The 15,008-nt window shown below is 45.6% G+C and overlaps 1 protein-coding gene across 1 annotated transcript in view; it reads left to right on the forward strand.

The window, feature by feature from the left end:
* Positions 1 to 15,008, forward strand: part of DPYS (dihydropyrimidinase) — a 76,283-nt gene that overhangs the window by 50,233 nt on the left and 11,042 nt on the right. Inside the window, exon 8 of the mRNA XM_046021940.1 lies at positions 14,329 to 14,536. Coding sequence (XP_045877896.1) covers positions 14,329 to 14,536 — 208 coding nt within the window. The remainder of the gene's footprint in view (positions 1 to 14,328; positions 14,537 to 15,008) is intronic.

Genomic DNA, 15,008 nt, shown 5'->3' on the forward strand with positions numbered 1-15,008 from the left:
TAACATTACTTGTCTCTTTATTTAAATAGTCTGTCGTATTTCTTGCGAATTCCCCAGAGTTCTTTTGAGGAATAAATGCCATCTCATGTGAAAGTGCTTCACAGAAACCGTAAAGCGCTCTATGTTATTGTTAATAAAAAGTTGACCTTGTTCATATATTAGTATCAAGTTCATGACAAACAGGGCCTTGCAAATTCAGAAATAGGCATGATGGGAATGTGAGTTTCCTTCAGGAGGGTATTTCTAGCAGTTTTATTCCTTGCTGCAACCCCGGGACCTGGAACAGTGCGTGGGATAGAATCAGTCAGTTGGTAATCAACAGATGTATGTTGGTAATGAATGGTAATTAACCGGTAGGTTGGCAATCAATAAATGTATGTTAAATTAATGAGTGTAAGATAAACACATAGACGGAAAGGGATTTCCTACAGCCTTCCACCAGGATGACGTCTTTGGTTCACTTTCTTTTTTGTCTCAAGCCAGAAGTGAGTAGAACTGTAGACGGCCAGGGGATCAGAGCTTGGGAATAGTGGTCTCACGATTCTGGGCTTAGGAAACTCATTTCATAGAACCCAACTTTCTATGTGGTAACATTGTAAGCCTAATTAGCAATTCTTACCTCATTTATTTAAGTGATAAACCAGAGGCAAGAAGAGTTTAATGAGTCAAGCATGGCTTTCAGCAATATGATAAAAGACCCAGGTTGTGGTTTTGTTTTTCCTACGAGAGCATTAGTTCCTAAATACAACACCTCCGAGTCCCCACATCCCTCATTTGTTGTTTTCTGGCACTTGTGAGAATAGACTGTGCACAAAGTCTAAAAGAAAACACGATGGTATTCCTTAAATTGATTCATTCTTTGGTTGTCTATTTTTGGGGAAAGGTTTTGCACGGAGATTTATGCTGATGAGTATAATCTCATGTACAGACTTATCTTCTACTACCCACCCACCCAGGGGCCTGGTACCGGGTGCTTTTCTGCAGTGGTTCCATTGTGTTTTTATCTTTAACTATCCTATCTCATATAGTGTTTTCCTTTCAAAGTGCTTTTGTATTTCTGGAAGAAGAGGCTGTAAGTTTTCATATAAATGCGCATTTCATTCAAGACCCGTGTCCTGGATGGGTCTCTTCTAGTGGGAGGTGCTCTGTAGTGGTTAAACACTTAGTCCTGAACTCTGACGTTTGCTGTTAGGTGAGTTACTCAGCTTCCTTGAGCCTTGATGTCCTCATTTATAAGATAGATATTTAAAAGCAGCCTGATTCCATAAGGCTGTCAGGAGGATAACAAAAAATAATGCAGGAAGAGACGCTAGCATGCGGTTTGACTTACAAGCATGCGGTAGCTAGAAACTGCTACCGAATGCTCCTTGCTCGTCATCATCATGTTCGCACTGAGGACTTGGCCATGGCTCCTAGCCCCTGAGGAGCTGTTAGGAAATGTAAGAAAAGTAAGTGACCACATCAAAGGTGAATACTTTAGGATAGCAAAAGAGAAGGAAAGAGAGCTCCCCACCAGAGGTTACCCCAGAAATAAGCCACGCCACATCTATCCATCAGGGCTCAGGCGGAGAAGGAGAACCAACTGGAGATAGATCTAGATAGATTCTTAGAGACACGCGTGCACATAGACGCATGTGTATCTAAGCGTGCGTGTGTGTGTGTACACATATGCCCATGTCTATACAGACGGATATAGACAGGCAGGCACACACACAATGTATATATAATTTGACCTCCCGCAAGGGTAGGAGCTACGGTGTCTGCAAGGCTGCGGCCTCTGTATCTCAGGCTGGAGTCTGAAGTCCAGAGGGTGGGCAGTTGGGAGGGCAAGATGGGGTAAAGCGAGAAGAGCGAGGACCAGGTGGAGCCGTAGCACAAGCTGGCCCCGGTGGGCAAGATGGAGTGAACCCCGTGCCCGTTCTTGTCCCCTCTGCTCTGGGTGGTGTGGTGCACCGGCCTGCCTTCCATCCCAGGACAGAACACACCCCAGCCCCGGAGTCTGATCTGCTGAAGGAGGCGGGGCCGGGGAGGGGGGTGGGGTCCGCTCGCTCCTGGAGAGGAACCTGCAGATCACGGGAGCTGCAGGTGCTTTCTGCTTCCTTCCCACCCTCCACCCTTTGAGGCATAGATGCCATCTCCAGTGTGGGTATCTGCTTCAAGGTGAAGACACCGAGGGTCAGAAAGGTTAGTCATTGCCCCAAATCACACAGCAGAGCTAGGCTTCAGAGCAGGCCTGTTGACTTCTGTCGAATCCCTTAAACACGGCAAAGTTACAGGTTCCCAAAGGGCAGGGAGGGGAGGGGTCCCTGCAGCACAGAGGCAAGTGGACTCTCCCTGCGCAGAAGAGAGTCGGGAGTCAGACCTCCTGGGTTCACAATGGGACCTCTCCTCGGAAGCACAGTGTAACCTGGGGCAAGTGGCTTATCCTCGTTTGCTTCAAGTTCCTCCTCTGACCCTGGGAAGGTTAGCGGTTATGGTCAAGGGTGCTCCAGCCAGCGGGTTCATAGGGCGAGCTTGTCAGGCCCTCCTGGAGGCCAGTGGTTCAGGTCTCCTTAATGGCTGAGCTTGCCCTGGGGCTCACTGTGGGCTGCAGCCCAGTCATGCCACTGGCTGCCCAGCCCCAGCTTCTCAGTATCCTCCCGTCCGTGGGGCGCGGAGATGCCCTTGTAGTGATGACATCACCTCTGGAGCCTACCCCTGCAACCCGACAGTGCTTCCTAGAAACAGGTGCCTTTTGGGCTGGGTCATGTCTGAGCTGTCAGGCCTTATGGCTAACAGGGACTCTGGGGCTGTGCTTCCCCCTCGGACAGAGCCTGCGAAGTGCTCTCTCCTCTGAGGGTCCATGAACTACCCACGTGCGCCATGGCTGAACCAGGTGATTAGCGGCCCAGTTCTTGCCCAGATGGAAGGCAGATCATTTCTATTAAAATCCCAAGGGTTCTGATAAATTTTAATGAGTGAAGCACGTAGTGCTTTCCTCCTCTGAGCAGCGGGTGGGGGTGGTCACTGCTGGCCTGGGGTGTGGTGGGGAGAGGCTGGAGTGGGGGTTCAGGCTGCTAGTGTCTTATTTCTGGCCTCACCCCTTCTCAGGCAAGTCACTCCTCTCCGTCTCCACTTCCTCACCTGGTCAACAGAAATCATGCGAGGTTAAGTGAGGCAGTGCTCATGGAAGTACCTCGAATATGGCAGATACTTAGTGGGCAGTGAGGAAATCTGGACCCTGCTGGGATGGGCAGTGCTGTCCCTGTGCCCCGCAACTTTTTGGTCATCTTTCTTGCTTTCTCTGCATTCTTTTTATTATTTGTTTTTGTTTTTCTCCTTCTCTCTCTTTTGTTTCTGGCCTTTTGTCCTTTTCTCTTTGCAGCTATTCCCACCCCCCACCCCCCACCCAGTCAGGGTTGTAGGTCTTCCAAAACTCTCAAGAGCCTGGGGTTTTGTTTTGGGGGTTTTGTTGTTGTTGTTGTCACAGGAGGCATTTAGAGCAGGAGTCCGCAAACTCCTTCTGTAAAGGAGAAGAGAGTAAGTATTTTTAGGCTTTATGGGCCTGAGGGTCTCCATTGCTACTATTCAACTCTGCCATTGTCGTACAAAAGCAGCCGTAGAGGGGCGCCTGGGTGGCTCAGTGGGTTAAAGCCTCTGCCTTCAGCTCAGGTCCTCAGGGTCCTAGGATCAAGGTCTCAGGGTCCTGGTATCAAGGCCTGCATCAGGCTCTCTGCTCAGCAGGGAGCCTGCTTCCCTTCCTCTCTCTCTGCCCGCCTCTCTGCCTGCTTGTGATCTCTCTCTGTCAAGAGCAGCCATAGAGAATACACAAAGGAACAAGCAAGGCTGTGTTCCAGTAAAACTTTATTTATAAAAACAGGCTGCAGATCGGATTTGACCTGCCAGCTATATAGTTTTCCAACCTGATTTAGAGTTTTGGAGATTAAGACTCTCCTCATTGAATGCTGATGTCCTCTGATGGACATTCTGGACCTCCAGTTCATGCCCGGGCACTGAGGAAGCCTGTGGTACTTCCTTGGCTCTTGGTCCTGTTTGTTCACAGTCTTTAGGCAGTAAATCAAGAAATGATGGAAAAGATTACTTTGTTATTCACAACTGAATACCATTCAAGAAATGATGGAAAAGATTACTTTGTTATTCACAACTGAATACCATTCAAGTCTAGAACACTCTAAAAAAATTCCAGGTAGACAGTTGGATCACAGGTGGCTCCATCAGTTCAAAGGTAGGTGAGTGATGAACCTTGAGCCATTGGAGTTCTGCAAAACTCCCTAGCCACAGCAAAAGAACAGGAGCATAGAGCTGGTCGGTGTTCTTTGCATAATTATCTACTGATCCTCTCAGAAAGAGCTAGTTGACCCAGCATTGTGATGAAAATGAGCTGCTTTTCATCATTAAAGGGAAGCCTTTGAACTCACAGACCTGAATTCCAGATCTGACTTTGCCACAAGCAAGCTGTGTCCTAGGCAATTTAAACTCTTCAAACCTCAGTTTTCTCATAAATAGGGATAATAGTAATACAGCAATATTCCAGGCTTCCTATGAAGGTTGAAGGAGGTAGTGCTGTCCATGCCTTTCACTCTCACAGAGTAAAAAGCCGTAAGTATTTGTTATGATTATGAGAAGAGGTTTCCGGTGATTTTGGAGTTTCTGAGAGCCCCTCATTGAGAGGCCTCCGGAACAGAATCATGCAACATTATGTTTGCCTCATCACCTTCCCAGGAATTCTGGAGGCCAGGCCTCCCTTTTTCAGGTTGAAGAAGAGGAATTCTTTCAGACTTTCGCCGGGGCGCTCGCCGGGGTGCTGCAGCCCAGTGTCGAGGGCGTCACCCAGGTTCCTGGGCAGCCCGCCCTTCCAGTGCTTTCTCTCACCTGGCCCAACCTTTGCCTCTCCCCTCCACTGACACCCCTCTCATTTGTCAAGCAGTGATTTTCCAGTGTCAAACTACATTTCATCTGCCAGTATTTATGCTTACTACCTCTTTTTATTCTCCTCAGTAGGGATGGAGGGAAAATAGGTCATCTTTCTTAAAAAGAAAAGAAAAGAGTAAGTATAGAAGTCCCCCAGACATTCATTTCTGGTACCCAGGCTTCTCTTTTCTATCCCCTTAAGGAACTCAACTGTCTTCCCTTTATATTCCAGGCATACCTTTCTCTCTCTAAAATATAACATTACCGGTGACCATCCTAAGTACCTGGCCCTCTCTCACTTGTCAGGAACGATACTTTGTGACTCCTAGCCTGTGGGTTTCTGCATAGAAAACCGACATCTTGTTTCTGCCACAGCTGGGCCCCTACATAGTCTGTCAAACGATGTCATCAGTCAAGGGCAAGGCAATTTCCCAGCATGGGGAAATGTAATTACAAGACAAAGTCCACACACCACCCCAGATAGTTATTTTTAACTCTGACCAATATGTTAGACCAACAGCCTTACCTGGTACAAGCTAATAACCGTACCTCACCTACACGCACTCCCCTGTTCAATATTCCTAAGACATACATCCTAGAATCATGCTGGCTTTTGCTGATTCACATTCAGTTCCTGTTCCTTTAAGACACTAAATTATTTTTAGTTCCCCACTTTCTGAAAACTAGTATAGGAACATGAAATATTTATGTTAAGTAATAACGCAGACATTTACTAATAAGTTATTTTCAGAGAAGCAAATATGTATATATATATAATGCCTTCTATTTGCTCAGGCTTGTGTGAGGCGTGGGAGGTGAAGGAGTGATACTTGTTTCCAAGGTCAAGTCGTTACATTCGCTTTCTCTGACCGTGATCGACACCACCATTCATGACCTATGTGATATAACTTCAAGGACAAAATCGGAGGGCTATACCTGATCTGTCTATTTCTTTAAGTCAATGTTGGGGAGCGTTTTTATGAACCTGCATTAAATGTCTCATCATGCACTGAGCACCAGTAGAGTTCCAAGTTATTGTCCAATTTAGATTTAATAACGTGGCTGAAGCGATTCCCATTTTCTCTTCTGTGGGAGGCAGGTTGAAAAGTCTGAAGAGAGGGTGGAAGATTGATGGGTGCAGTGAGCAGCAATTTTGCTTAATAATGACAGTGTACTTGAAGTAGCACCACTTAGCATTTCCAGAGATGTGGCTGCTGTGCCCCCCATTTATAGAACTTGTCAGCTCCCAGAAACTGACAAAGAGGTAGTTTGAAATAGACCATTGGAACACATGTTCGGAAAAAAAAAATATCTTCCATCGTGATCACATTGAGAATGACTGGTCAATTTCAGTTTAGGAAATTTGTAAGAGCACACTAAATCCCTTGCTGCTAAATAGAAAACAAACTCAGAAACATCAAGAAGCGTGGAATGAGCTGCTTCCCATTTGTTTTCTGGTTGATGAAGAATGCTTTCGTGGACTGAATGCTGTCTAGGTGGCTTCCCATGGAGCGTTCAAGGGCAGCCTTGTCCAGGGGTTCAGACCCCAATATCCCCTGACCTACAGGAACTGTGCAATGTAGGGTGAGTTATAAACCTCTTTGTGTTTCATCCTCATTTATTGCATGGGAATAAGGACGGCCCCTACTCCGCGGAATGATGATTAATATTTTTTCCTGTGAGTAGATAAGGTGTCCTATAACCCCATGCAGAGAGATGAGGTCGAGTTTTAAAGAAGCCACTAACAGAGCTGACATGGTTTTTAAAAACTTCTTTGGGTTTTCCTGGCAACCCGATTCAGAATCCACCCATGCCATGGACAAAGTGGCCGAGCTGGAGAAAATAGAATTAAATCCCATAACAAGTTGTTTCTCTGGGGCCGAGAAGACGTACGTGGCTCTCAGAAATCCTCTTGCTGCCCACCGGCGTTCTCCCCGAATGCTTGGAGGCGGCGTCGCGGTCTCCTGCAGGCTTCGCTTCGGTGACTTTCTTATCTAGAAGAGAGCACAGCTCTTTGATAGAAAGCTATTTGCAAAGGGACAGAATGTTTCTCTGCAGCTGTGATGTGAGTGGTATCAAAGTCATTGACTGACTTGGAAAAGAGCTTAATATTATCTTCAGGGCTCCTGCTGCCCTGTCGGCTTGAGCCTTAGCGATGTGTGTAACTGGGACTCCGGAAGACAACCTTGACGCCCTGGCTGCAGAGAGACAGCGCCCTTTGATACAGGTTCAAAGCGAGCTTGACAAAGAGCAGCTTTCCCCTGGGGCAGAGTGACCACTGAAAACCCCTTCCTGCAGATCTGCTAATGAAGAGGCAGTCCAGAACACCAGCCTCCCTTAGCCCCTGGGAAGGCTTTCATCACTCCCGCCTTCCTGTTACCACCCCTCTCCTGCCTCCGCGCCCCACCCCCCATCAGGCCAACAGCTTCGCCATCCAAACCATCCAATCCGTCATTTGTCATTAGAAACAAGTGCTCTCTCAAAATGCTACTCTCCTGAGCTAGCTTGCATACTGTTAAATTTGAAAAAGATTCGGTGACGAATCTCGCAGCTCTTGGGCCTGGCTTGCAGCTGGAATCAGGGCATCGCCGCCTCTCCCCCCCAAACCCCTTTGCATCTGTTCTGCAGACACATTTGATCAAACATAGTTTCTAGGTTCCTTTTGACCTAGAACTTTGCCTCAGAGTTACTATCCACGGGCTCTTCGTTAGGGGAATTACTCTCTAAGGGACAAAGTCTTTATCAGTCAGGGTCTTGGGCTCCAAACCAAAGCAACCAGCTTGCTCGCCCTTAAGCAAAAGCTCACCCTGTGGGATGGCCTTGGGGAGCTCACCCACCAAAGCAGCAGCCAGTGCCACAGGCTTGGGAAGGGCAGAGCCCTGGGTGGTTGCAGCAGGAGCTGGTTTGCACTCAGGAATGCACCTGCCAATCACTTTTAAGTTTTTTTTCCCACTCTGCCAATGATTCACATTGCTGGGGAACAAAAAGCAATTGCTCAGCCCTTGGCTAGGTAAGAAAGGGCACCATGCCTAACTATCTTACCAAATTCTCTCCAATGGGGGAGAGAAAGGTCTTCAAGAAAAATGGGGGTTGCTGACACCAGAGGAAGGGCGAATGAAAGCCAAGGGACCAAACTCCAGTGCTTGCTGCCCTGCATTTCTCAGGATGGAACTGTGTGTGTGGCCCATCTCAGAACCAAGATGCACTGCAGGTGTCCATGACCCCTGCTCCCTTGTATCTCAGGGGGTTGCTGAACCTTACAGGGATCACGAATGAGGGTGTTGACTCCGTCTCTCAGAGTCAGAGTCTGAGTACGAGCGTTCTTGGTTTCTTCCAACAAGGTCTCTCAGTGTTCAAGGGCACCACCAGCTCACCGGGGGACGTGGGGCTCACCGGGTCTGCAGGGGGGCGTTATACGAGTCTGACCTTGTCTTTCATACCTGGGCCTGGGCTGCATCCGAGGGAGCCCCTGTGAGTAACTTAGGAAAACCTGGGGGATGTTTCATTATTTTTCCATGAAGTTCTGAGAAGGACGGGTCCAGTCCTATGTCCTGCTTGACGGTGGCCTTAAGCCAGAGCCCGAAGAGACAGGGCTTAACGCTTCCGTCTGCTCAGGACCTGGCATTGGCACCAGCACAGGCCTGGGGGGCGGTTGGCCTCAGGCTTCGTGCTCAAGAAAGGCCTCAATTTTAGACTGTGAGATTATCACAGAAGATTTTTCTAAATGTCCCAGAGACACACTGCAAATATTGAAAGAAAAAGATGTATCAGGTAGGGGTTCTCAGCTGCAACCAAGAGAAGTTAAATAAAAGGGGAAAGTGTTAAAGGACACTGAGAGGCTCAGAGAATCTCCAGAAGGAGCAGAGGACCAGGCTGAGAGGCTATACAGCCGGGACCAGTGCCCTCGGCCTAGCACAGGGCAGCAGGGAGCCACAGTGCAGTCCCTGGGCACAGTGACCACGGAAGCAGGGTTGGACCCTCCTGCTAATCTGTGACAGCTGGCCCTAAAAGCAAAATGTATCTGTCTCCATCCCCACCGACATGGATTCCTGTGACACCTGAGTCCCAAGTCACCAGCTTGCCGTGCAAAGGCCAGGGAGAAGGCACCATTTTAGAGGAGACCAGATCCCATCTGGTGATCTGGTGGGTGGTGGATGGAGGGTGATCCCATCACTAGGCCCCAGCTGCAGAGGGTAGAAAGCATGTTCTTGGCTCTAGCCTTAACAGAAGGCCTCTGCCTTCAAGGGTGCGTGTTCAAAGGAACAACAGGTATCCATACAAAGGCGATTATATGACTTTGAACTTGTGTTCATTCCATTAACGGACCACATATCCCACACGGCACTAGCAATGAATAGATTTTAAATTTTATAGCAGATTATAAATAGATTATAAATATATTTATAAAATAAATATAATAGATTATAAATTTTATAGATTTATCATTTTATAGCAATTTTAGGAATCTCGTGATGATATTGCATTCTGTGTTTCTTTAAAACAAGTACATATCGAAATGTACCACAATTATTTTTTTATCTTCTTACGGCAGGGTTACAAATATACCACTGTTCTCAAGGGAAAGTTACTCTGACCTCTCAGAGGTTCATTCATTATCAGACTGTGTGATCCTTGGGCACACACAGAGCCCTCACACAGCTCTATTTCAGCAGCATCAGCGGGGACACGGATGATAATACTTACCTACGTACTAGTTAGTATTGATCATATCGGCATTGCTAACTATCGCTAGGCATTGATGAACAAGCATTTCCTATAATTTATAAGATGCAATGAAGAATGGTAATGATAACAATTTCCTTTGTGTCTGTATTAGTAATGAGCTCGTACAGCTCTCCAGAAGTGTTAGGTATGTGATAGAACTCTGGGATTAGATGTTTACCTCTCCTTTAATTTAGTGTTCTATTTCCAAAACACAGTCACGTCCTAGAGGACAGGGGAGGCAGGACATAAAACATACAGTAGGAAAATCGCACGATTCTCTTTGTTCATTTCCTACATATTTATTAAGCACCTACTATGTGCCGGGGCTGAAACAACATGACCTCAGTCTTAATGTGTGCACCCAGTAGGAAGAGAGGGACTTAACAGGAGATCGTTAGCTGACTTAGCATTCAGATGGTCTAAACCACAGAAGAAAGAGGGCCATTGGGGTCAGCTTCTCAGTGCCAGGATTCTCTTTTTCCCCCAGCTTTATTGAGATGTCATATAGGAGGCCCCAGGACTCTTGAATGGGGCTTAGGAAAGGTGGATGTGAGCAGCGAGGAGGGATCTGGAGTGAAGAAAACTGCATGCACCAAGATCCAGAAGTGTGAAAGTTCCAAGATCCAGAAGTGGGGAAGCTTCTACAGAACTGGAGGATTGCAGCTGGGGCTAGAAGGCAAGGGTGAGAGGGGCGCCCGTGTCTGACACCTCCCAACGGGAAAGTGCACACATGTTCTTTTTGCTGCTGCTGATACTGCCTGGAATTTACATTTTGTGCTAATTGGACCTTATTTACATAATGCCTTATTATAAAGAGTCACTTAGATGTTGCCTAATTGTCTTCTCCCTCCTGCAACCCCAAGGCGGAGAAAGTCAAGATCATGACCTCTATTTGGCTGAGGCAGAGAAATCTGATTTGACATTTTGCTGTCACAGATCTTTAGCTTTCTTATTTGGGCCTTGTCTCATATCGGTTTATTCCTAGCCCACAACAACTTCGCTGTGTATACTTCCTTTTGTCTTTGTCAGCCCGCATATGTATTTTCCCTGTAGATATAATACATACTTCGTATGTCACGTTTTTCCATGTATTATTATGCAATTTTCATTTTCTTTGCTTCCCCAGCATATTCGGGAGCTCTCATCTTTCACAGATGCCCGATATCCCATTGAACAGTAGCTTAAGCAATATCATGGTGACGGTCTTGGTGTATAGAAGTTATTTCTTCTGTTAGATCATTTCCCTAAGAGCGTCAGTAATGCTTAACTTCCCATCAGGAAAAAGTAGAATTTTATGATTCAGGGTTTCCCCTTTGTTGCCTCTTGTATCTATTAACCACTTAAGCGCGAATTTTTATGCATTTTGCCGTCTCTGTCTGGAGGCCTTACTGATGCACCGGCCCAGTCGTGTTTATGTCACATTTTACAAAACAAGCCCAGGGGTTTCTGCCGTCAGTGTAACTGTGATAGGTAGGAAAGCAGCAGCCCAGACTACGGAATTATCAGAGACTGGGGTGGTCATAGAAAGTCACTTTAACCTGCGGGTCTGAAGCTCCTCTATATTTTTCCCTAAGTTTATTTTCTCCAAGTTTGTACCTCTCGCCACATCATAACTCATTCTACTCCTAGTAACCCTTTAAATATTTTATACATTTTCCTACATTAGTAACGTTACTTACTATTTGATCAGTAGCCTTTCCTCCTCCTTAGTCTTTGGAATTATTGTTGCTGTATTTGTATCTACCTCTGATTCATTTGATCTTTTCAACTTTTCTTTGTTTAGTTTTTGCTTTTTTATTTTTTTAAGATTTATTTATTTATTCAAGGTGGCACAGGGGTCCAGAGGTGGGAGGAGAGAGTCTCAAACAGACTCTTGAGCGTGGAGCCCGACACAGGGCTCAATCTCATGATCCTGAGATCATGACCTGAGCCAAAACCAAGAGTCCGGCACTTAACCCACCGCACCACCTAGGTGCTCCTTTACAACTTTTCTTTGTATCATTAAGTTGGTTCCTAAGACCTCTCTTTGTGGACAGTGGTAAGAAGTGTAGGAAGTTAAAAAAAAAAAAAAAGAAGTGTAGGAAGTTAAGAGGGGAAACAAAGAGGCCAATAAGAGGTATTGGGCTCACTCAGATGACAGACGATGGTGGCATGGACTTGGGTGGGAATGATGGAGAGCAACAGAAATGGACAGGTTTGACTTCCTTACACCACACACAAAAATAGACTCAAAATGGATGAAGGACCTCAGTGTGAGAAAGGAATCCATCAAAATCCTTGAGGAGAACGCAGGCAACAACCTCTTCGACTTCAGCCACAGCAACATCTTCCTAGGAGCATCGGCAAAGGCAAGGGAAGCAAGGGCAAAAATGAACTATTGGGATTTCATCAAGATCAAAAGCTTTTGCACAGCAAAGGAAATAGTTAGCAAAACCAAAAGACAACTGACAGAATGGGAGAAGATATTTGCAAACGACATATCAGATAAAGGGCTAGTGTCCAAAATCTATAAGGAACTTAGCAAACTCAACACCCAAAGAACAAACAATCCAATCAAGAAATGGGCAGAGGACATGAACAGATTTTTCTGCAAAGAAGACATCCAGATGGCCAACAGACACATGAAAAAGTGCTCCACGTCACTCGGCATCAGGGAAATACAAATCAAAACCACAATGAGATACCACCTCACACCAGTCAGAATGGCTAAAATTAACAAGTCAGGAAATGACAGATGCTGGCGAGGATGCGGAGAAAGGGGAACCCTCCTACACTGTTGGTGGGAATGCAAGCTTGTGCAACCACTCTGGAAAACAGCATGGAGGTTCCTCAAAATGTTGAAAATAGAACTACCCTATGACCTAGCAATTGCACTACTGGGTATTTACCCTAAAGATACAAACGTAGTGATCCGAAGGGGCACGTGCACCCGAATGTTTATAGCAGCAATGTCTACAATAGCCAAACTATGGAAAGAACCTAGATGTCCATCAACAGATGAATGGATAAAGAAGAGGTGGTAGATATACACAATGGAATACTATGCAGCCATCAAAAGAAATGAAATCTTGCCATTTGTGATGACGTGGATAGAACTAGAGGGTATCATGCTTAGTGAAATAAGTCAATCGGAGAAAGACAACTATCATATGATCTCCCTGATATGAGGACGTGGAGATGCAACATGGGGGGTTAGGGGATAGGAGAAGAATAAATGAAACAAGATGGGATTTGGAGGGAGACAAACCGTAAGTGACTCTTAATCTCACAAAACAAACTGAGGGTTGCTGGGGGTGGGGGTTGGGAGAGGGAGAGTGGGGTTATGGACATTGGGGAGAGTATGTGCTATGCTGAGTGCTGTGAAGTGTGTAAACCTGGCGATTCACAGACCTGTACACCTGGGGATAAAAATACATTATATGTTTATAAAAAAATAAGAAATTAAAAATTAAAAAAAAGAAATGGGCAGGTTTGGGATTCATTATAATAATAATTTTTTTTTTTGGAGATAGAATTAACAGTCTTGATGATAACTTGATGGGGGGTGGAAAAGTAGAGAGGGGTATCATTTATTGAGTTGGGGAACTCAAGGGAGGAACAAATTCAAGTGGGAGGAGTTACAGGAGGCCTTAAAAATCAAGAATTCTGTTTGGACACATGAGGATTGAAAACCAAGTATGTAGTTTGGTGTAGGACTCCAAGATCCAGGCCAGCATTGTCTCGTTCATTTCTAGAATGGCAGTGCACAAAAGCTCTGCATCTCCCAGCTCCATCCTTCCAGGTCAGGGTGGAGGGAGCTTTGGGCAGCTGTTTCTTTGATTCAGACTCAGCCTTGGGGATTTTAGCAAAACCATTCCTGAGTGGGCTTGTAGGAACTTCGACCAGAATTCAGATTATGCTCATATTATCCACTGCTGCCCAATCACTTCCTCCCCACCCCTTTCCATTAAATGAGATTTAGAGCAAGAAGACATCCAACATTTCCAAGTACCTAGCCTGGAAGTCATCAATCATATTGTGTACGATTGAAAGTATTGATAAACTGCTGAGAAGGATGATTAATATGCAGATAAACTGCTGAGAAGGATGATTAATATGCAAATGGGTGACCTAGAGCCTGCTGAGGGATTGTATTCTAAGTATTTTGTTATTTTATTATCCTCAAACTTTCAGTTTTGCTGCAGACAAGGGAAAGAAATTCAGGATACAATTTTCCTTGTTAACAACCAAATTCAATTTGATAACTACCAATTAGGAAATCCCTCTGGGAAAGGAGGGACAGGAATTTGGGATTTGGGCAGAGGTAATGAAGAAGGCTGGCATGCATCTGAAAAAAAAGATAAAATTCTGTAGAGCTGGGTACTGGGTCAGTGTGCTCATCAGACTCATACATGTTGTAAAAATTAATTTAAAAATCTAAACCTGAAAGGCAATATCTTCCTTTCACCCACTTCATCCTCATTAATCTTCATAAGAAGTGATCTATTGGGTTTTTTCCTCAGAAAATGTAATTACTTTATAATGAAATGTTAATACTATGTTCTATTCTTAAAGTCACTTGTTCAGATGATAAAGCTTAATATGGCTTAATAGAGTTGCTAAATTTTCTTCTAAAGTCGTTTTTTTAATATCTTCTATTTGTCAGATGAGCTGGTGATGACCTGGGGTGGGGGTCTTTGTTTTCACAAACAGGATGATTTCAGCAAAAACCCATCATCAGGCTGTTAACTTCAACATCTTCGAGGGCATGGTTTGCCACGGGGTGCCCCTCGTGACTATTTCCAGAGGCAAAGTGGTGTATGAAGCTGGAGTTTTCAGTGTCTCAGCGGGAGATGGGAAGTTTATTCCTCGAAAACCATTTGCTGAGTATGTTTACAAACGGATCAAGCAGCGGGACCAGGTGAGTTGTGCAGAAGTGGGCTGTTACCAGGGGCTGGATTGTCACCTGTTCCTGGCTGTTGCGGATGTTGTCCTGTACGCTAGGTTTAACACATTCTTGGGATGTAAGGATTGATAGGGGAGGTTCCAGAAAAATACCAGTTTTCAAAGAAGGAGTCGTTATTGGATGGATGTGTTTTCCTTTGCAATTGGTGTGTCTTTTGAGGGTTTCCTCATGACCAAGTCAGGTTTCCCCAGGCAAGTTCAGGGTCCCTGGGGACGTTTGGCCATTGGGTTAGTCAGTGTCCTCTGGGAAGCAGACACTTATGTTTTCATTAGGGGGAAACACCTGTGTGAAAAGATGCGAGGGAGCCAGAAAAGGCTGGGAGAGCCTACAGATGGTAAGTCAAGTCTTCCCTGGTGAAGGAGAGAGAGAGAAAGGAGTGGAAGTCTCCTGGTCTGCCGTACAGTCTAAGACAGACTGACCAGGGCCT

This window comes from Meles meles, chromosome 1 (genome assembly GCF_922984935.1).
Source record: "Meles meles chromosome 1, mMelMel3.1 paternal haplotype, whole genome shotgun sequence".
NCBI classification, from domain to species: domain Eukaryota; kingdom Metazoa; phylum Chordata; class Mammalia; order Carnivora; family Mustelidae; genus Meles; species Meles meles.